Below are 24,820 nucleotides of genomic sequence, written 5' to 3' on the forward strand. Positions count from 1 at the left end.
AAAAGTTCCATAAACAAGTCTAAACATAACCAGGCAGTCTTCTTTTGAGAATCATGGGAAATTTAATAATATATATCTGTGTTGTGGTAAAGTCATTAGTGAGGTAAATGACAGATTCATACCACCTCTGAAAGAAGAGGTGCTCCCTGAACAGACCTCAAAAACAGGGGTCCTACTTTAGCATATTGCAACAGTTGGTTAGAACTGCCTAGGAAAATATATATTGAGAAGTCCTACTGGCCTCTTTAAAAAGCGTTCTTGAATTGTAGTAACTCAATTAAAGGGGTAGTTAATCATTACCATTAAAACTACTCATCACTTGTTCCAGACCTACAGTATGTAAAAAAAAAAATGTTTGCCATTGGTAGCTATTGAATTACATATATTTTTTCTAGCTATAGAAGTTAATAACTACCGATTTCCAGTGGTGTAAAGTAACAAATTACAAATGCTCAAATTAATGTAATTGAGTGTTTTTTCTCAGGAATTTTAATTTACTTAGTAGTTTTAAAAATGTGCTCTTTTTCTGTCCCTTGGGTAAATTTTTACAGTAGTATTGGTACTTTATTCCACTACATTCATTCATCATGCAATCACTTCTTTATTTTTTCCTGTCTATGGGAATTAGAAAAATCTGTCCCGTGATTCCTGTCCAATCAAATTACATAGAAAGTAACTCGCATCATAATAAACAACCTCAAGACATGGGCGATTTAGAAATGCAGCAACAGGTTTACTGTATGATGACCAAAAATGGCCTTTAACTATAACTAAATGCACTACAGAACGTTATGTTTGCACACACACACACACACACACACACACACACACAAATTACATGTAAACACATCAGCTTTTTACAGCGTAATACTTACTACTCTTAAGTACTTGTACAAGGGCTACATACTTTTAATATTTACAGCAGATACTTTTACTCCATATGCATTACATTTTTGGGCCAATGTTTCAGTGCTCTTTCCATCACTGCCGACTTCTAGCATTCTTCAAATTATCTTCTCTTGGAGAAATAAAACGTTTGGAATGTTTGGAGGGCTGAGTATATAGATAGTTTAATTGTTACAGTAGGTAAACAACCTTTTAACTAAAATCAACTTAGACAAAACATTAAGAACATTTGTGTAAATACACATCAAATCACTAAGCATTTTGTTGAAAATACACCTCTTTCAAATTGTGTTATCTTTTATAATGTACTGCATTTTTATTGTCTAATTTTATCTTTTTGTAGCTCTTTGGGTTGTGAGAAAGGTTTATTGTCAAATTATCCACTGTCTAAATCAGTCAGTCACAATAAATAAATAAAAAAACATTCTGGGAACAAAATGCTCCAATACATGGTGACACTAACAGCAAGTCAAAATGTCCAAACAATATCGAGAAATGCACATCAACAAAATCAGTCCAACGCAAATATTCAATTAACCCAACAAACAAACAATTCAGCCAACTGTTTCAAATAAAACTATCCAAAATGTTTGGATGTGTTTGCTATGGATGTAACAAGTGCTGTTGTAGGTAGCAAGAGTTGTTGTAGAAACACTTTGAGATCTTCTTGTTGTGGTTTTCCCTTTAACAGTGTTCAACTGATTACATCTGCACTTCTTTTAAATGTTCAGTAAAAGTCACTTCATTATTTTTAAGCTACCCATAATGCATCGACTGTCACATATTTCCTGTTTGAATGAATCAGTGTGTTTCAATGAATCGGTTAAATGAATAATTCAGACATAATGCAGTCTATTGTTGCCACCAACTGACAAAGTTATGTAACTTCTGAATGAAGTTACTGAACAGATTAATAATTTTAAAACAACTGTTATACACCCTAAACCAGACCCGAACAATTTATGGCCCGATAGCCACGTGAAGTATTTATTTAAATTAAATTAAACCGCAAACAGTGCCTTGCAATGAACATGTCTTATAATGCGAATCAACAAAAAGGGACATTCACATATAGCGTCTTTTGCACATTTAGTTTCATTATTTCAAATGGAGACGCAAATAGGAAGGATTGCATATGTGGTATGTAACGCTCACATTTTCCAGACACAGAGAGTTGAAAAAATCTAAACATTTCATGTGATACGAACCAACCAGGCAGCTTCACACTTTGTATGGATTTACACAGTAAGAAAGGTGAACTAATTGCCTCAGATTTAACTAATCCAGATACAGATCCTCTCTCAGAGATGATCATTACACCTCACATTCAACCTGACTTTAGGTTTCTGATTCAGCCCAACACAGACTATAATTTTCTCACTGAACATAAAAAAATGAATGAATGAATGAATGAATGTATGAATGAATGAATGAATGAATGAATGAATGAATGAATGAATGAATGAAAATTAACTAAGGTGAAGCAATCAAACAAACAACCCCAAGGCATTTATAATAAATTGATATGGCAATGCTGGTCTTTAAAATAATTCTAAAATGCTTTTTAAACTTTAAAGTTTTTATCAATGTTTATTGAATAGTTTCACAGTTTTTTTTATTAACTGTATTGGTCTAGCCCTCTAAAACTGGCCCCTTGGAAAAATTAATGACCCACTCTTGCTCTAAACAAATCCACATTTTACCCAATGTTGGATTAATACATCCCAGCCTTTTTAGATTAAAGTGGCTGAACATATTTATGCTTAAGCTGAAATATTATGTACATGAAATGTTATGGAGTCTTACAAAAAATCTTTTAATAACCACCTGCTTTGACTCGTCAATCACTGAAATAATCTATAATTTAATATCCCTTTTCTAACATATGCCAAAACAGTACATGCAAAACCCTGCTGCTTTTTTTGAAGCAGGTAATGAGCTCTAACCTTATTTACTTGGACTACATCCCAGAAAAACTCTCTGATTAACTCTTCAGGAGCGATTGCTAACACACAGCAGGAGGCTGCTCTGAGATTTTGCTAAATTTAAACACTCTGCCCAGGTTTTGTTGGTTTCTGGTGTCAGACCCTCTGGGTGGGAGAAAAGGCCAAGTAAGCAAAGATCCTAATGAATCTCAGTCTGGTTACATCAAGCAGACCTCCACCGTAGATATGCTTCTAGTGGCCACAACTGTATTACAAGCCTGAGGCTTGATTAATTCACTCACAGAGGAAGAAGCTGGGTGGTGAAACTGTTTGTAGCACATCACTAAACATCTGCTTTTGATCTAAAACTCATCATTTTGTACTAGGTGGCAGAAGGTATACCGCCTGATAGTTTGTTTATTATGGAAACATCTTTATACAGCAAAATTTCTATTATTTATCACAATGCAGATGATTTTTTTTTCTCAGAATTGACTTTTGTACTTAAGATCTTACAATCAGAGTGATAAGCTTGCAATTTTGAGCCACTCATTCATTCATTCATTAAATTATTTTCCTTCAGCTTTGTCTCTTTATTCATCAGGGGTCATCACAGTGGAAGGAACTGCCAGCTATTCCAGCATATTTTTTTATGCAGCATATGCCCTTCCAGCTGCAACCCAGTATAAGAAAACATCCATATACACTCATTTACCCACATACACTATAGGTAAGTTTAGTCTATTCGATTCACCTATAGCACATGTCTTTGGAGTGTGGGGAAAACGGAGCACCCAGAGGAAACCCATGCAAACACGGGGAGAACATGCAAACTCAACACAGAAATGTCAACTGACCCAGGTGAGACTAGTAACCTTCTCTCTGTGAGATGACAAAGCTACAGTATAAATCACTGACCCACTGCTGTGTTGCCATTTTGAGCCATAAACTTGAAACTGTGGTAAAGCCACAAAATTCTCAAAGATCTAAATTTCAATTTTGAATTTTACAATCATTGAGACATAGTTTTGAGTAAAATAGTTAAAATTATGAGAATGCCTATACAAACATCAGATTTTTGAGATATAGTAGATATCAAAATTAGAGAATAATTAATAAATACTATTTTCAGTCACTTTAAGAAGTAATTTAAAAAAAAAGAAAAATTACACAGACGTAACAGACTAACACACAAAAAAAATCACAATTATAAATATGAAAATATCTCAATATTTAGCAATATTTATTCTAAATTTCTCATTCAAGTTTTTTATACTGTGTTTCAGAATATACCTAACTCATAAAACATGCTAAACCCTCATTTATACTCGGTTTGAGATGTCTTCTCCTGATACTGAAATTACACTTTCAGTTTTGATCGTACAGATAAAAGCAATACATCAATCGAATCTGTTAGGTGTCTACTTTTTTGTGTACACTCACAATAACAACAAAAGTGTGTGCTTTTGCAAAATAAGGAAAATAAAGTGTACACATTCTTTCTTTCTCTCTCAGTGAACTGTTTTTAGAAATGTGTGTTTACAATGCCCTTAATGGGTGAACATTAGCCAGCGGGGGAGTGTCTTTTGTCTCTCCAGGTGTGAATTTTTCATGAACATTGTCCCTCCCACACATACAGTTGAGATGACCCAAATTAGACTTTACAAAATGTAAATCATTGTAACGTTTTCTTCGAATGAAAGAACAAAAAATTTTTTTTACATAACTGTGAAGTAAATATTCTATTCTACAAAACTGGTTACTCAAAACTCAGGCCCATTCAGTGTGGTTTGGAACTTATTTCAGCTACATTTTTTTTCTCCAAAACCTACTTATCAAGCATAATATATATATATATATATATATATATATATATATATATATATATATATATATATATATATATTTTTTTTTTTTTTTTTAATAATGTGTGTGTGTGTGTGTGTGTGTGTGTGTGTGTGTGTGTATATAAGTAGCTGAAATAAGCACGAATGTAAAGGCATGTCAAAACATCTTAGAGGCCCCAAGATCACCTCAGACCCCTGAGGGTTACAAACTGGTCTTTTAGTAACTGGTAATAACTTTTAACTGGTAATTTATTCTTTGTATACTTAGAATTGCAACTTCAATTTCATAATCTAGCAGATTATCCTAAGAAAAGTTAAAGGGCCATAAAACCCCCTCTTAAGTTCAAGTCTACCTCAGAATTAAAAAAAAAAATGCTACATGATGGCCGTGGAGTGACACCAAACGTGAGGACATGCATGATTTTATCATTTACTAAGTTAAAATGCAAAGAAATAAACAAAGGCTTAATCCCAGTTCTATTTTTGTCCCCCCCCCCTACCCATTCCCCTAGGCCCTTGAAACAGAGTGTGAAGAGAAAGGGCTTCAAAATTAACCCCTTAATAAATGGGACAACACTATAACATCTGCACACGTCATCATGACATCACAATCTCTCACTACATAAGAGATTGACAATCACGACTGCAGTAGTTATTCCAGTTGCTTTAATTTTTGCTATTTGTCTTCAGGAAATCACTGAAGACATATTTCATGTTATCATAATGATATACTGTGGCAATAATCTCTTAACTGTACTGTGCATTTATACCGTACCCATATTCATCTATGTAAACACAAAACATTAACATTTTACCAGACACTATAAAAACAGCCCAGGCTCATTCTGAAAACATAGTCCCGTGAACATTTCTGGAGACCGCGAAATACGTCCTGGGAGATATGTATGGCTGCATTTAATTTTTTAAGCCAACACTACGGGACGGTGTGACGCCATTCCATTTCGCGCTTAACGGCTGACCGCTTACCTCCGCTTACCTCCGTGTAAAGGCTTACCTCCAGTTTCCCGCCGCAATCAGTTTGTCCAGTCATCGTGTGCGTCGGCAGACTTCAGGTGCAAAGAGGAGGAGTTGACCACGGTGGGCGGGTTCGAGGCCGGGGAAGAGCGGTTCCAGAAATCAGGTAAGACAAAAACAGAATCCAAAAAATAAAGTAAACGAGTTCATAACAGGGTGAGAACGTGGTGAAATCTGAAAACGTGGTGAAAAAAAACAGACGAGGGCTTTTCTTTTTCTTGACGGCTTTTCTTAATTGTAGCTTGGGTTTAGGGAAGTGAGCGGGCAGGCGGGCGGATCAATCGGTAAAACTGGTTGGGATTTAGGGAAGGAGGAGGGTGGGAGCGCAGTCAATCATTCGGTCAGTCAGACAGCGGTTTCTGGTGGGTTGATGCGAGAACAGCACGGGCGCGAACAGCACTCGCGAGAGACATTCGAGATATGAAAAAGCGCACACAGCAGTCTCTCACAGATTCGCGAAAACAAAAATTGCACAAATACGTACCTCCCGGGACGTATTTCGCGGTCTTCAGAAACGTCCGCTGGACTACGTTTTTTAGAATGAGTCCAGGTTGTATAAAAAGCTTATTCCCAGCCACTAGACTTTTCTGATGGGGTATTCGAGTGTCATGGTGTGACAGATGTGAAAGAATGTTGTGGGAACACTATATATGAGTTATTACTAGGGAAAATATGTAGCGAAAGTTAGCGGTTTTTATTTTACCAGTTTTTTAAAAAGCATGACAGTAAACTATGAACGCCTTTATGAATGTATAACAACATACTGTATGCTTGTTTGTCGTAAAAATTCGTATTAATGACAAAAATGACTTATTTGAGCATTTTCCATGTGCTGCCATGCTGCCATTGTAGATGGTGTATTCTGGGAAATTTTTGTACCCCTTGGTTTCTAGTGTAGTCTTGAACAATCTCAGTTTCAAGGGCCTTCCCCTTAGCCCTACACCTTCAAGCTAAAGAGAATTGGGACACTCCTACTTCTTTACGTGAACGTGCAATATAAGGGTTAGGGGTGTCCCAATTCTCTTTAGCTTGAAGGTGTAGGGCTAAGGGGAAGGCCCTCGAACCTGAAAAGTCAGGAAATGCACAAATTAGTAATTTTTTCATTATTATGAATTTTTACAACAAACAAGCACACGTTTTATACATTCATAACCACGCTTGTATTTTACCATCATGCTTTTTTTTAAAACTGCTCAAATAAAAACAGCTAAATTTTGCTGCGTAATAACTCCTGTGTATTTTTCCCACAACATTCTTTCACATCTGTCACTCAGTAGAAGGGCTAAGTGGTAGAATTGGGATTGGGCCTAAGTGATTCAATGCAATGTTCCATGTACGATAGACTATTTATAATTTCATATAATATATAACCACAATTTGTTATATTATTATATAAGATAAAGATATAAAGATAGGTGGACTTCTCTCCTCCTGAATCCCTGGGTCTGAATGCAGACACAGTGGACAGTAGTAGGCTACCGCAGGTCTCTTTCCCTGTCTATTCCAACCAGAGCTTTAATCGGGCCATAAAAATTAGGCCCGATAGGGTCCGAGCCTGACAGAATTCTGACAGAAGGCACAAAGCTTCTTTGTCTTTTTATCAAGAATGAGTTATTTATATGTTTTAACATCATTTATTCAAAACAAACATAGGCTATAGGCCATTTGGAAGTTGGAAAAAAGAAATAAAATAAATCCTCTGTTACATCGTAACATCTCAGCACTCTATTTAGGCCTAGGTACACACACTTATCCTTTAAATTGGGCAACACACCAATGAAAATAAGTCTTTCTTAAATTAAATTAAAATAAATTCTAAATTATGACGGGTATTTGGCAATAACGAAATTAAGGTAAAGGCTGTGCAAGATTTGTTTCGCCACTTCTTTTCACAATCCGGCCTTAAGGAGACGGTGAAGCTGAATATAGCCTAATTGTAAGGTGTTGGTTTAGGTGAGGATTGAACCCGGGTCTCCTGGACACATAACTGGAGCTTTTCCCAGTTGAGCTAACTCCTCACTAGATGAACCTAAGAGTAGAAGAATAATAAGGGAACTTGAGGCTTTGGTTTCAGAAAAAATAAACAGATGATCTTTACTAGAAAAATAGAATTCAAAAGTACAACAGAAATAACTGAAGCCGAGCTTCTAGTAAACAGGCAAAACAAATTAGTAGGGATGGCAGACGTGAAACTGACGTTTCGACACAGTGTCGAGATCCCGAAGCGCAAGTGTTTCGAAACACTGCAACGAAGCATGATCCGAAACACCCAGGTCACGTGACTAAAGTGTTTCGAAACACTTGGTCACGTGACAAAAGCAATTCAAAGCATCGATCATTTCAGAGGCGTTTCAAGTCCTGGAGAATCTGCATTTGACTGGGATGATCGTTTAATGATCCTGTGTTGTATGGCTCAGTGGACCGTGCGTGTGCACTATGGTACTGTAATTCAAATTTATTTTGGGTTCGAGTCTCGACTAGTACAAATACTCCAAAATCATGATTTTATGTATTTAATCATGTTACTGTTTTATGGTGTAGTCTAGATAGGATACAGCTGCGGATATGCCATCAATTTAGCATCATTTTTGTAACACTGTAAAACAATAATTCATATTTTTACAGTACTGTGATGGGTTTAGGATAGAAGTTAATAAAATACAATGGGAAATTTAATTAATAATATAAATAATTATTGTTAACTTCTGGCCACAACTGTATCTGATCTAGTAACAACCCTGTTTTATGAACAAAACAATACAAATTTATTTACAAGGTGTTCATTCGTATGTCAGAGCAATGTTGAAACAAAACGATACAATAACAAAGCATTACCAAGTGGTATAAAAGCATTTCAAAACAATTGTGTTAGTCTGGATACAAACCTATTATTCCCGCATGGTAGTCACAAACTCTAACCGCTCGACTAAACCATATAACGATTCAAGGCTACAAAGTGGGGTTTGATACCTCAACTTGCTCAACTGTTCTTTGCTGAAGCTGTTTCAGTGAAATACAAATAAAATGACCACTAGGTGTCACCGTAGAGTGGTGTTTCAAAACGTTTCGAAGCTTCGACACATTTGCTTCGATAGTTTCATTGTTTCACGAAGCCTCGCTTTGCCCACCACTACAAATTAGACACAAGGGTCAAAAAACACAACAGTAGAATGTCACTTAGCTTTTCTAGACAATCTGGAGAACATCGGGTTGTACTGACTCAAGACTGAACACAGTAGCTTGTAACACACACACTTATATAGGCCAAGACACAGGTGTTTCAAATCAAGCTTGAGTGGTGGCACACAGCAGATGGTGAGAACGTGGTGCCATCCACTGTTCAGGAGGAAGCATGAAAATTGGATCCTGTTGTGCAAGGAGACAGGAGCACCTCCTTCTGGTCAGGAGGAGGAATGCAGCTTAATGAGTTCTTACATTAATGCCAACATTAGCCTGTAGACTCTGTCTACATTACGACTTTATGGTTTATTTGTAATTTAAAAACTCTTTACTCACCAAGATTAGGCTGCATGTTTTGTGGAGGAAATTTATTGAAACCACAGTAAATGACTTTAGTGCAGTCCTGCGCTCAGGATGGTGCGTCCAGTACAACCAAACACCCTTTCACTGCTGCTGCTACAGGCCGAGATGCATAGTTCTGATTGGGCTAATTCAGCATGTTTTGGGTAGGATTGTTTGTTTATCTTCTATCAGCTAAGAACATCCATTTAATTTTCAATGACAGCAGTTTCAATGTAGCGAGTGACCATCATCTTCCCTGTCAGCTTGCTGTACATTGCTGTTTACCGCTCTACCCCAATACGCAGTGTATGAGCGACCACCGAAATACCATTGCGGCTAGAATGAACGTTGCTTTTGGACTGGCGGCTGGCCTGAACGCAGTCAAAATTCGCTCTTTTTGACTTCTTCATCATCATTTGCTTCACCTTTGCAGGGAGAGATTTTAATGTTGTAACAAACAATTTGATTACTTTCTTGCTCTAATCGAAATGCTTCACATGACTGTCGGGTTCGGGCAAAGATCTTCCGCTCTAATTACAACCATAGCCCTGCCAGTGATCTGGAGGTTTTAAACATGGGTGAACACAGCAGCACAGCGATGTGTCTGAATGGTAACAAACTCAATTGATAAGTCTGTTATTCTCCAATTCCTGTACAACTGTCCCAACAATAATGCTTGCTGCAGGTTGGCTGTATTGGTAGCCCGGACAGCATTGCCGGAAAAGCCATGCAACAAACCTTGTGGATCACGGAAACATACACGTACGATTCTTCACAACCACCTAAATACTGCATGATGTGCATCATCTCACAGCTTGGCAGGTCTGCTAATATGGGTCTGTGATCAGAAAGCATGTGCTGTTATGAATAATAAAGAATCAGCGTCTTCTCATAGGATAAGAAAACTTATTCTATGAATAATAATGAGAAATGTGTGATCACTGGACAGACAAATATCTACTGGACGACAAAAATCGCTACATCACAGATTTTGATAAAGTTAGCTGACAAAAGTTCAAAATGATCCAGTTTTCTCCATATTTAAAGCTAATGAGTGCTAACATTGTCTTACTTGATGCTTAACACTGTAAACTAAATCTAGATGCTTAACTAAATCTGTTAAAATCCAAAATAAGTATGCGAGGGTTACTTGAACCTTTAATTTGAAAGTCACAACTACATTTTGTACCTTACATTATGATCAGTTAATTACAGAAAAAAAAAATTTTAACATGCAAATGTTAATGTAGATATAGGTAGTGAATACATGACTATAATTTTGACACATACTGTACGTCTCAGCGTGCACATCTGTCAATCATTTGTCTGTCTGTGAATGTGTGTACTCACATATAATAAAATCAACCCAGATGGTAAGACTGCACACATCAGACGGATGCAATCATCTGTCAAGCACATGCTGAATCCATCACACCTTAGCAATACTAGAAAATGCAATAAAATAAATCTGCTTTCAGATATCGATGGTCACTTCGACGTGACTCCAGCTGTAAGTTTTTCAGTCTGTGCCAAACCACTGGGCTCCCGACAATAAATCTTGAAGCATGTAATTGCGCTTGCTTGATATGCAAATAAATTTAACTTGTAACAGGAAGAAAAGACATATCCTTGCCAAAAATGTACTCCAGTTTCCATTCCCAGCTTTTTACTTTTAATTAACAGCAAACTTTAGGTTTGCCTGCGATAACTAGTCCTGGCAGAGTTGTATTGTCGTGCTATTTACAATATTTGACCTAAATGATCTCAAAAAGTATCTGAGCCAATGTCACAATGACTTATGTACAGTACTCTGCATGATCCATTACAACACACACTTTAACCCTGATGTAATGCTGCTTGATAGAGAGCAGCCTGCGCTTGAACAGTCAATCTAAACAGTGTTCATGATGTCAAGGACTCAGTTTGAATGAGTGCGTTTTCAAATTAAGATGAAAAGGGGAGTGCATGATCACAACATGCAAAAGTAATCTTCCTAAATACAAATCTGAAAAATCATGGCAAACAATTCTTCATGTCACAGATGAACAACTACAAGGACAAAGGAAAAAACAAAATTGCAATCTAATGTGTAACATTGTGATTTCAATATTTACGGAAATTCAAATTTACTAAACATGAAAATTTAGCATAATAGCATGTGACTGTGTCATTGGTTTTTGCACAAATTTAAGAAAATAGACAAATCTACATTTTTTAGTGTAAATTAATACCACAACTTCCAGTAAACTGACGACCACATAGTAAATTAGCTGTATGATTCATTTAAATAAACTTTGAGTCTGAAAGGGAAACTCCTACAAATGCATACGCAATAAGGTCAGCAACAGAAGTGTTTCGTCTTTACTACATCCTAGTAACTACTTTAGTTTTCTTTTACAGCAATGGCCCAAGCTGATAGTAAATCTAGTTCATAATGTGTTGTTTCTTGATCATCATAGATTTTCTTTCTAAACCGTGCCACTTAAAAGAACTGTCTTTATAGTATAAAAGTAAAAAATAAAATAAAAAAACAGTACCTGTGACTTATTGTTTCTTTATTTCTTATAATATGACATTATATCTCACAAAATAAAAATAATAATAATTATCATACTTCATATTTCATCGTTTGATTTTATATCATAATGGCGTATATGTGCAGTTTAATCGCTGCATTTAAGATCTGAATTTTTTAAAAAGCAGCGATTTTTACTGTCTGGCTAAAATACGAAATAAAGTGGGTATCAGATTGAACAAGAAGCACAAGCATTTTTCTGCGCCATGTCTTTAAAATATAACAATTAATTTTACCCCAGTATTTTTAATGCAATTATCTTTCATCTCTTATTGTTTAACGCTTGAACAACTAAATTAATGCTTTAGTCTATTGAACTGAATGTATTTGAATTACATTACATTACAGTTCGGGACCCGTAGAGCTGTGCATCGATGGATTTGCTCCTCAGAGTTTGGACTTGAATATCAGTATTGAATATTAAACCACACTGAACTGAGCTAAACTGAACTGAAACTCTGAAAACTGAACTGACACTTTCAATTTACTATAATATTCTATGTGAAGCTGCTTTGACACAATCTACATTGTAAAAGTGCTAATAAATAAAGGTGAATTGAATTGAATTGAATTGAATTGAATTGAATTGAATTGAATTGAATTGAATTGAACAATACAACAATGATGCTGTAAAAAGGAAACTTATAAAATTGAAAATGATCACATAAAGCTTTCACTGGAAGTTCATCATTGGGTGAAAAACACTAGCTGTGCATGTAGCCCGTTGTGGCATTTTGTGACATTTGTAACCAACTTCCCATAATTGTAATGCCACGTTGTCTCTGACAACCATGATTTTTTTAGAGTAGTTATGACTTAGAATATTCTTTAAATTTTCTTTAAAAATGTTACTTCAACAATGTCACTTTTTATCACGCTACACGTGAAAAATGCAGTTCCACACAATACCTTCAAGTTGTCCCAACACAAATTAACCCACTTCCTTTTTCAAATTTAAGTTAATTGAACATAAAATAATTAAGTTATCCTAAAAAAAACTAAAGAATTGTGTTGATTCAGCTCATTATAAATAAGTAGCTGAACAAGCAGCAAAAATTATTTTTGAGTGTTGTGTATTTAGTGTTTTCCCTCATCAATTCTACTTTATATTTCACAGTTGTGTTTTTCATTACAATTATGGCCAAAAAATATCACATTTGGTTTTGTCTTAATAATCTGGCTTTATATGTAATAATTGTAAGATTTAAGAAAATATATACATTATTATGGGAATTTTTTATTATAATGTGTTTTATATCATAATGATGATTGTGTTATTTAATATCTTTATTTATTGATGTTTGTGAGCATTATATGAGCATTTTGAGTATAATTTGTATTTTACATGTCATAATTAAAAAAAAAATTCAGAATTGTGTCTGTTTTTGTGTGAATTTACAGTATCTCGCAATTAGGATGTTTCAAAAATCAAACCATACCTTGTCTTTCATAATCACAACTTATTGTAATAACTAATTATGTGCATGTGATAGCTAATATGGAGAGGATGTTAGTGGCGGTTTGTGATGCGAGAAAATATCCTGAGCTTTATAGAGCTTCATTCATTGCCTGAATTAACTGACCACAATTACATCCCACAACTGCACAATTTTCATTTAGCACAGATGTTCAAATCTGGGCCATTGCCAGAAGAAAACAACCAAAAGCATAGCCTTTATTACAAGTAGCTGACTGAACGTTGCAGCTTTTCAGACGAACAATTCTAAAACACCATTTATCCCAGATGTTGTTACTCCAGATGTTAAAGTCCTCTTGGGTTTCTAATGGAAGTGTGGCTCTGACCCTATACTGTGAATGTGCAAGTGTGTGAGGAAGATTAATAGATTTCTTTGGGAGTAAATATGATGTTTTTTACATTTCGTCACCAGTTTTATGCAGCTGCAGCTCAATTCACAAGGCCTGAAAGCTGAGGGAAAGGTTTAGTGAAAAAACTAGAACAGTCATTATCATAAAAACAGAAAATTCCAACTAAAGGAGCTCACATGATACATTTTTTTTTTGAGAAAATCAGGCAAATGCCACCCAAGTGCAAAAAGTAAAACAAAAAATAGGAAGCTGTCCAGTACTCTGTGGTTTGAAACCAAATAAAAAGCACATGATTTTGATAAAGTATCCAAAAGATCCGCGTGACCAGGCAAAGGATGGTGCTGGAAAGAATTCTGACCCCACGCTTTCAGCATGGATCCCCACCCCGTCCCACCGGTGCTGTAGACCTCTATACACACCCATCCACATGCATCAGCAGAGAACAGATCCTGGTGTAAAGAGATGGAAGATTTTGATTTAATTTGAGGCACTTTCCCTGAAGGCGGGGCAGGGAGACAGAATTGTTGACCTTCAGAAGGCAAAGAGGGAAAGACCCAATAGGCAGCCTGTTTAGCAGAGGAGAACAGGGAAAGTGCGGAGGAAAGAGGGGGAAAGAAACAGAGTGAGAGAGGAGGAGAAAGCAAGGTGGGAGAGTAGAACTCTGAGAGAGTGAAGTGACAGCTTGAGGATTCATCAAACAAGGGCAGGAACCAGCAACAGGTAAGAAATGCTTTATTTCTTAAATATAGACTCGAGTCAGTCACAAAATATGTATATCCTCACAAGGACAGTTGCAAGTGTAAAACTGCTAAACTTTCTTTAGCCATTTATTTAGTTTAGCCAAAGCTTATGAAAATAATGGTGTGATTACCTCATAGCTGTACTTTTTTTTCGTGACTTTTGCATACACATTTTAAGGTTTTAAGGTTCAATTATGATTATTTTTATTATTATATTATATATAATTAAAAATATATATATATATTGTATTATTATTTATTGCATTATTACATTTTTTGTTTAAATGTTTACATTTAAAACACTTGTAAATAATATTACAAATATATACTTTTTTATCCATTCTGCATGTTTAAATTTTAATCATAATATTATAAATATATAAATATTTGCCAAAAATATGGGATATATGCATTAAACTATAAAAATATGAATGTAATAATAATTAAAAATGTACAGTTGAATTCCGAATTATTAGCACCCCTAAATTATTAGTCCCCCAGTTTATTTTTTCCCCCAATTTCTGTTTAACAAAGAAGATTTTTTCAACAGATTTCTAAACATAATAGTTTTAATAACTCATTTTTAATAACTAATTTATTTGATCTTGGCCATGATGACAGTAAATAATATTTTACTAGATATTTTTCAAGACACTTTTATACAGCTTAAAGTGGCATTTAAAGGTTTAAATAGTTGAATTTGGCTAAATAGGCAGTATAGGGTTATTAGGCAAGTTACTGTATAATGATGGTTTGTTCTGCAGACTATCGAAAAAATATATAGCTTAAAGGGGCTAATCATTTTAAAATGTTAAAACCTTAAAATGTTTTTTTTTTTTTTAATGAAAAACTGCTTTTATTCTAGCCAAAATAAAACAAACAAGACTTTCTCCAGAAGAAAAAAATATTATCAGACATAACATGAAATTTTCCTTGCTCTGTTTAACATAATTTGGGAAATATAAAAAAAAAAATCAAAGAATGAATAATTCTGATTTTAACTGTAAATGTATATATGGGGGGCAGTTATGTATGCTTCACCTGTCTCTATTCTAAGTCATTTTTCCACCAATATCTATCAAAGTCTTTTTTCTGTGTACAGAAGGTCAGAAAGTACCCAAAATGATACTTTTTTTTTTTTAAACCTCATCAGTGTATAGCAGAGTCTGGCTAGTGACTCCATTATCATCTGTTACTTCCATCAGACTGAGCTCCAGTATCATACATCTGATTTGTCAGGGGAAGCGTTTTCATTGATTTACTGCCACATTTCCATTTTTCATATTAACTACTTAGGTAGCAGCCGTGTAACGCTTCTAGTTTGATTCATTATTAGGCAAAACCATTATTCTCTTGATTCAGAAATGATATGAGAGAAAGAGAGAGATAAAGAGAGAGAGAGAGAGAGAGAGAGAGACCTCTTTTGTCTTTTTGATTTCTAACCAAACAGTTCCCTCCCATTTCGAGTACTGCCAGCTCTGACTCATAACATGTTTTTGTTATTATGAGTTTGTGTTATGCCTAGTAATGACCTTAATCTCCTTATATGGTTATAAACATTATTAGCATTAGCATTTGTAAATCAACATTTCTGATCTAATTGTAGTTTTCCTCGAATAGAGAAGCACAATCTCATTTAAACCCCACCTAAAGCAGACATGCTGCAGAGAACTTAACAAATCAACATTTCCCAGGTTTCCTTTTTCCCAAGGCCCGAACCCTTCGCCTGCTCTTCATGACCATGCAGCTGACACCCAGCCAGACACTTTGAGCCAAACATCTGATTGTGATCATCACTCAGACCCGTAGCACTGCTCCTTATTTTGCGCCTGGGTGTGAGTTCATGCTTAAAATGCATCTAATTTATCTGCTGAAATGAATCCTCTAGGCTCTACAATAGAGCTGAACATGCTTGCTTTAGGGTTTAACCCATCTAGTGATATTTAAGTCACCCAATGCAAACATATGTGACAGTGTTTACATATGTTGGACATGTTTTAAACCTGTAGGCATAGCCAATATAAAATAATCAATATAATTTCACAAATATTATACCAATTCCACTGTGCAGTTTTTCACAAGCATTGTATAAAGAAGCTGTCAAAGAAAAATCCCTAACAGAGCCCAGATCAGAAAAACCGATGTAGAAATTAATCAGTCTGCTAGCTCTACAAAGCTATTGCTTTCCACTGGACCATGGTAAGAACAATAATCTTCAACTTGAGATCATTTCCTGCAAACCAAACTGCCAACATATTTCGAAGAGTGGCTTAAAATCATTTATAAAGTCACAAGGACTCTGGGAAAACATCCAAATGGCTGAATTGCAACTAAAACTTGAAAAACGCTAATTCTGCTTTGTATCAGAAAATTCCTGATGAGAACATCTGGACCGATCTCTAAAAATGGAAAAAGCACAGTTAGGAAACACAGCAAGATAATGATCTGAAGACATGCGACTCTACAGTAGAAAGGCCAAGAAAAGCTAAATTAAAATGTTTTGATGGTGTCTAGTCAAATTTCAGACATAAACCCAAAATATGGACCCTAAAATGAAGTTTTTGTTTTAAAAAAAGAAAAAAGTCTCAAAGAGGGTCGGGTTAAAAGTTTTGCGAGTTTAGCTCCAACAAAGATATGGATGGGAGAGTTTTGGTAATACCATTTTGTTTAATATATGAATTATTTTTAAAAATATTATATTCTATAAAATTAAATAAACAAAGGGTTCTATTTTAATGATCTAGGCGCAAAGTCTAAAGCACATGACGCAAAAGCATTAAAGGCATGTTCGAATCTACTTTTGCTATTTTAAGGACGGAAAAATATGGTTTGCCCCTCAGTGCATGGTCAAACAGGGTTGTGCTTATTCTCTTGAGTTATGGGTGTGTTTTCACTATTATGTGCATTAAACCAATCAGAAAGTTACCTCCCAGTCCTTTTAAGAGTCAGTTGTGTTGCACCATGGCGCATTTGCTATTTACACAGCGGACTTTGAAAGTGAAAAAACTGAACACTTGCGAGATAACAGTTAAACAGACCATATGCAGCGCAAGGATAAAGAACGAGTCTACTCCATTCTGCATCTTTCTCTTTACTTCACTTTTACTCTTTACTTTACTCGTTTACTTTTGTGGTTAAGGAACAGGTGTTGTATGCACTCAACTGAAGACATCCATTAGCCTACATATTTATTATTTTGTTTGTTAAGTGCAAAGATTTGTTTCAAAACTATTTCTAAATTGAGTTCTAATTTCCAGCAAACGAATAAATAACAATAACGAAGTGTGTTCAAACTAAATTATATATTATATACAAACAATTATTCAAAAATTTTATACAAACACACGTTCTATGCCCCATATGGTCCAAAATCGGACAGGTTTTATATATATATATGTATATATATATATGCATATATATATACATATATATATATATATATATATATATATATATGTTTCCATTTAAAAAATCATATTGTGGAAATAATCAAGAACTATTGTAAACTGAATTATAAAATGTATGACTTTCATTTAGAACAGCATATTGGCAAATGTGTTTGACATAGATTTTATTAATCCTTTAAATAATGAAGTAATTGTTTGGGTGTTCCACCAGTCACCACTTCAGCAGTGTAGTTGTTTTTATAATACAGAAATGACACATAGAGGTGGCGGGAGAGCACAGAAATGCTAAGACTACTCTAGCCGCCGGTTTCCTTTGAGCTCCCCAGGGTGTTTAGCCTGTTTTCCTCATTAAGCTTCAGTCTTTCCTAGATCTCGCATTGCACAATAGAGTCTTTATCTGAGTCTGTTTTTAAAAAACCTGTAAAACCAGAGCTGTATTTTTTTCAGAGTCTGAAGAAGTCGTAACACTCCAGCCAAGCTGGAAAGTACATGACGGCATGTTTTGACGAAGACAGAAAGTTAACTGTGACTGTGTCATGCCAGACACAGGTCAAGATATGCCAGAGGAAGAAAAAAAACTCAAAACATTTTAGAAAAAGCTTGCAAAATTCTCAGTTTCATAAGAGAAACAGTTGTGCTCTTGAATGTTGATGCCACAATAGTCCACAATAAAATCAAATCAGAAATATCAATATGGCTTCTTATCACAATCAGAAATGGAATCCAAATAATTCAGTGTTAGATTAAATTGTATGAGGGAAAAACATTTAGAAAATTTTTATTTTGACAAGTGTTTTTTAAAGTTTTTAACTTCCAAAGCATAAAATACCTTGATATGTTTGCATATATTTAAGAAACATGCCAAGTGAAAATGTTTATCAAAAAAACAATGCTTGAGTCAGATATTCCGCTTTGAAAATGTCCGATTAGTGCTGGAATATCTGACTTTATTTTGGTCCCTTTTACCCACCCAATGCCAGTTTAGCCAATTATATTTCAGCACCCCGAATTGCCTTGATGGAAAACAGTGTATTTCATTAATTTTGTCAAAAAGGCTCTCAAAGTATGCGTCTGTGACTGAAATGTGACCTTGGTGGACAGTAGCAGACTCATGAGACGCAGTTTCAGAGTTCCACATGAGGTGATTAATAATTAGTAAATAATATAAATATTACGAACATAAATATAAGGTGAACTGGTTACATTGTAACACAGTGAACTAACAACATGCTACGTAATGAGATTTGCAGTGAAAAGTAACTTGGCTGTTTACACCAGACGAAACTTGACAGAAATTTGAATAAAGCAATTCAGAAGCACAAAATGAAAGGGTAAGGTTTGTAGTTGAATTAATACATATTAAACCTCATTAACATTATTAAATGTACATGCTGAATCATTTATATGTTTTGGCTTGCACTGAGTTACAGTTGTAAATTTCAATTGACCCTTCGCTAAGCCACGCCGAAAAACCGCCATCCACCAATCGTGGCTCAGCAACTGTAGCTACGGGCAGGGGCTCTGTCAAGCTTTCAAGCTAGTGCATATGGATTGTGTTTCCCTTTTCAAAACCTAAAACCCAAGAGGAAAAATGCCAGCGGAGATCAAGCTGTGTGAGGGGCGCTAAGGGAGCGAAGCTAAGTTGGTTTTGTTTTGATATTTCTGACACATTCAGTGATAGACAGGCGGCAATAACTCACACACTTCTTGCCCTAAACAGATCTAAACTGTGTTTCCTACAAAAGCACAAAGCTGGTTATATTTTACAGCTGTCTTATTCATTTTTTTCGCTCGATATTATGAGTAATGCTCCGTTTAAGCCTTCGCCATAACGTTAATAACGTAGTCATACTAATAGCGAATAGATCATAATGACATGAGCTACTGATCCGGAAAATACAAATCTGCGAATCTGTTGCTAACTTTACTGAACTTGATTTTTCCATCTATTTCAAGCTACGAATATTTGAAATTACAAATCAACAGAACAAAACCGAGATATGATCACAAACTGAGCAGCTGCGATCAATATAGTGTATCCCCCAGCTGTTTTTCGATCATCTATAAAGAGCACACAAACATACTGACAGTAATAGGTAACTTACTGTGCATTGTTATGGGTCAATGATGCTAATATTCGGCACAAATCCATCAGTTTCTCTTACTGGCTGTTCTTTCTATGAATGAACTATGTAAAAGCTCTGTCATGCATGTTTCCTCGTCCGTTAGTAACGCTATATTTCATTGCACACCAACTAATCTTCAGGCTTTTTGGCTAAAAATAGAGAAATCACGGTTTCATTTATTATTATTAGATTATTTTTAAATTTCACCTCTCCTGCTGAGCATGAGCTAAGCTGTTCAATGGTTAGCATATGAGGCAGCTAGGCTAAATAGCTTCAATTTTGATTGATTTATTCTCTAATCGGTTGCCTATTATGTGGTAACTATACCCCTGTAATGCATACTGCAGTCCTTTTCTGTCTGGCTTTCTCAGAGAGCTCACCCGTTCGACAAAAATTACATAATATCCCTGGCAATGTCTAAAACCAGCGGAGACACATTGAAAAAACGTGCCAGGCACGAAAGCTTGACAGGCGTAGCAAGAGTAACTAAGGAGGACGAGGCTTAGCGAGGGATCCATTTCAAAGCATTTATTTTATTTTATTTTCAATATCTGAGGTAAACTATCTGCTGCTGCTTTCAGTAGTACGGCAATAAATGTCATGTAAAATAGCATTCAAACTCACATTACTAGCATTTATCACTGAATAAAGCACAGGAGGTGTACCTGAGGTGATCATTGCCAGTTTATCCTGTTGTTCAGCTGCAAGAAATAGAAGCCATTTCTAAAATATAAATTTCAGGTGTTGGTTAGAACAAAAACTCCTTTTAATATGGAAAATATTCCTTCTATCGCATACCCTTGGTTTTATTTAAAACAAGACTTACATCAGCCTTCAGGCTCACTCCTGTTGGTGCCATTAATCTGGCAACCTGTTCTTGCATGTGCTTTGAACTAGGCGTGTAATACCTAGTTCAACCACTTACATACTACACCTTTAACATCATGTAATGAATTGAAGCTATCGGCTAAAAGACTGCTAATAATGCACTAATCTGCAATGAATAAAGTAAAATGACATTGTTTTTTTTCCTGTTCCCCTGTTCAGGACCATGAAAGCTGGGCTTGCATACTGCTGTCTTCTTGTCCTTCTTCTGATCACGGATGTCTGTGGCCAGCGAAGGCCAAAACCAAAGCCTGTTCGCCCATCTACCACCAGGAAACCTCCTGCACCGAAGAAACCAACCTCTCCTGCCACAAAATCTGAGCCTGAACCCCAGGAACCCACAGACTTTCCCCCTCCAATCTTAGGCCCTCCCTCAGAATTCTCAGACTGCCCCAGAGAGTGTTTCTGCCCACCATCACACCCAAATGCCCTCTACTGTGAAAACCGCAACCTCCGGAAAGTCCCGATCATCCCATTCCGCACTCACTATCTATACCTACAGAACAACTACATTGATCAAGTTACAGCGGAATCCTTCAAGAACTGCACTGAGCTTAAGTGGATAAATCTGGGAAACAACCGGATCCGCTCGGTGGAAAAACAAGTGTTTGAGAAACTTCCAAATCTCCTTTACCTTTATATGCAAAGGAACGAGCTGAAGGAGGTGCCCGATGACCTGCCAGCTGGTCTGGAGCAGCTTAGACTCAGCCGCAACCAGATCTCAAAGATCCCCCCAGGAGCGTTCAGCAAGATGGAGCATCTTGCGCTTCTGGATCTCCATCACAACAGAATCAGTGACAGCAGCATGGGCAAGAACATCTTCAAGGATCTGAAGAACTTAATTCAGCTCAACCTGGCGCACAACATCCTGAGAAAGATGCCTGCGAATGTACCAAACACCCTCTTCCAGTTGTTCTTGGATAGAAACAACATTGAGGAGATTCCACAGGACTACTTCAAGAATTTCGCAAGCCTTGCCTTTCTGAGACTTAACTACAACCAGATTAGTGACAAAGGTCTTCCCAAGAGCGTGTTCAATGTCAGCTCACTGTTGGATTTGCATTTGGCCCATAACAAGCTGAGCAATGTTCCTCTGTTCAACTCCGAGTTGGAGCAACTCCACCTCAACAACAACAACATTGAGAGTATGTACTTCCATTAATTCTTTAATTCTGACACAAAACATGTTCACACATGATCAACACTTTTCTTTATCTTCTGTAGGTGTAAATGGAACTGAGATCTGCCCCCCTCACAATGTGCATGATGAGAATGGAGCACCCAAACTGAGATACCTGCGTTTGGATGGCAATCACTTGAGTCCTCCAGTCCCCCTAGATGTCATTATGTGCTTTAGACACCTCCATGCAATAGTGATATAAGTTAATATAGATGATGAACACATTCATGCATGCCTGTGTACGACCAGGCCTTCCTGTCTACTTGATAGTGCTGAGTGAATCAACAGTAGGTGACCAGAAGAAGCAAGTAAGCAATTAGGAATAAATGGCAATGCATTTATTTTTCAGTTTACGTTCAGGAATGTTTCAAAGTGTAACCTAAAATCCTTCAACACACCATATTTATTGACTTTACTACATTGAGTACAACTGAGCATGAGTATTCTGCATTACATGTTACATGTGATTATACTGAACAGAACCAACAGCGATGTCTGTGAGTGGGATTAATAAAACCCTAAAAATAAAGGTACATTAACTGACGTACTGTGCTACAGACAACAAGTATAGTTACAGGGGTAGACTAGAGATGCGTTTGCACTGGTTTGTTTTCAGAGTTTTAGAATGGTAATGCTACTTATCCATATTGGTCTTTCAATGCATTTCAGAAAATTAATCACCATTCAACAGATGATAAGTGACCATTCAAGCTTATCGGCATGACCATATTGTGCCGGCATTTGTACTTGCCATCTACTGGTTGCATAAAGGTCATATGATACGGACTTGACAAATAAGGGAACAATACGCAATTGTCCAGAAGATCAATTAGAGAGCCATTGTGAATAACCACACCTCCATTTTTAAAAGCCTGCGTTTAGCACGTATATTCTTAAAAAGAACCCTAGAAATTCCAAACTAAACTGGGTTTTTCAGCATTTTTCAAATCAAAGATGATGGAGTAGTATAGATGCAAGGCGGAATTATAGTAAAACGTACACATTTTAAAACAAACTAGTGTAAATTGCACCCTAGGGTGTGTTCACACTTGTTGTTCAGTTCTGTTGGTAGTCCTGGTTTACAACATGTACACACTGTCATGTTCAAGACCGAATCTAAAGATACAAAACAAACAGCTTTTATGACTGTCGCCTCACTGCAAGAAGGTCACTGGTTCAAGCCTCGGCTGGGTCAGTTGGCCTTTCTGTGTGGAGTTTGCATGCTCTCTCTCTGATCACGTGGGTTTCCTCGGGGTGCTCTGGTTTACCCCACAGTCTAAAGACATGCAGTATAGGTGAATTGAATAAACTAAATAGGCTGTAATGTATGAGTGTGTTTGGGTGTTTCCCAGTACTGGGTTGCCAATGTGTAAAACATATGCTGGATATGTTGGCGGTTCATTCTGCTTGATGAATAAATTGACTAAGTCGAAGGAAAATTAATTATTTAATGTATGTTAAGATTTTATATAATGTGTAAAGGTGTCTTAACAGGGTCAGAGTAAAGATCTGATTAATGTGATATGGTTGAATGGTTAGTTTAGATTCATTTGGCTTGCTGCATTCATTTTTCAGTCAAAACACACCAGAGTTTGCTTTTGTCAGTGGTCTCAGTTCACTTGTTTGGTGTACACCAGGGTTCAGATGGCAGCATTAGTTTTTCACAGGAATTGCACAAGAGTTTGTTTTAATCAAACTACAACTGCCAAGTGTGAATACACCCTAAGATATATGATAAGTGGAGGAATAATGTAACTACTGTGTAGTTGAAAATGTCCTTAATGTGCCTGTGTTTTTAAAGTGTGTATTTCTTTCTTTATTTTGTGTCAATATTTCTATATTAATAAACATGAACAAAAAGACATTTTATATTCCAACAAATTTGTTTCCACAAAGACAAATTATGATCAAATACTAGTTCCAAGTAATTTCACTTTTTTAGATTTGCACAAAATAATTATCAGAGAGTTTAGCAATTCTTTGTATACACCAAGAATCATGCACACACTGTATAGTTTGACATGCAATTTAAAAGTGGAAAGATTTTGTCATTGCAAACGGTGCACCTGCTATATCCCACAGTACCAATAACATTCAAATACAAAACAATAAAAGAAGTAAAACTAGACATGAAGACAGATTTAGTGTATAATCTATGACACGTGTAAACTATAAAAAAAACTTAACCCAGTACCAATTTTGTTTGTGCCTATGGCGACACCTTGTGGTAATGTAATTGGATTTGGCAAGACACAAGCATCTCATTGATAATCTCATGTTGAGATCTGATAGATGGTAAGCAAAGAGATGGATTAAAACACTTGAGAAATGGCCACATGAAAACTACATTACATTAAACTGCATTTTGAGAATGGTTAAGCCAGTGAAAAAGTGTGATATGAGACAGTTCATTTAGAAACAACATTATTTAGATAAATTCTCAGACATTTGTAAAAAAAACTTCTTGAACGTATTATTTTTTATAAACTATAGGAAAATCTAAAATTCTTAAAAACATTTTTTTTTTTTTTACTTTAAAGTGGCAGGATAGAAATAGCAAAAGACAGGAAGTAGCAAAAGAATTTATTCGCAGGAAAATATAAACTACTGCGCTCTTTAGACTTAGATGACAAAAAAAGAAACAAAAACGTATCGATTTCTTATAGTGAAAATTAGGTTAAGGAAGGAATTACGTCTTGGGACACTGACAATTAAAATGTAGTGTATGGATACTGAAGAAGGTGAACAGTTTTCCCATTCATTTTGGTAAAACAAAACTTTAAGGACAATCTTCTAGAACATTCTTGAAAATGTTTTGTGGCATCTGTGTCCCAAACACTGAAAA

The 24,820-nt window shown here is 35.9% G+C and overlaps 1 protein-coding gene and 1 long non-coding RNA gene across 2 annotated transcripts in view; both read left to right on the top strand.

Annotated features, from left to right (window-relative positions):
- LOC147841777 (uncharacterized) overlaps positions 1-24,820 on the top strand; it is a 384,887-nt gene that overhangs the window by 160,162 nt on the left and 199,905 nt on the right. The gene's annotated exons all lie outside the window — the stretch shown is intronic.
- On the top strand, positions 13,927-23,839 carry prelp (proline/arginine-rich end leucine-rich repeat protein). Its single transcript, XM_087273665.1, has 3 exons — positions 13,927-14,357; positions 20,958-21,940; positions 22,020-23,839. The coding sequence occupies exons 2-3, from the start codon at positions 20,962-20,964 to the stop codon at positions 22,175-22,177; spliced, it is 1,137 nt and encodes a 378-aa protein (XP_087129791.1). The 5' UTR covers positions 13,927-14,357; positions 20,958-20,961; the 3' UTR covers positions 22,178-23,839.

This window comes from Danio rerio, chromosome 11, assembly GCF_052040795.2.
Source record: "Danio rerio strain M-AB ecotype USA chromosome 11, GRCz13ab, whole genome shotgun sequence".
NCBI lineage: Eukaryota > Metazoa > Chordata > Actinopteri > Cypriniformes > Danionidae > Danio > Danio rerio.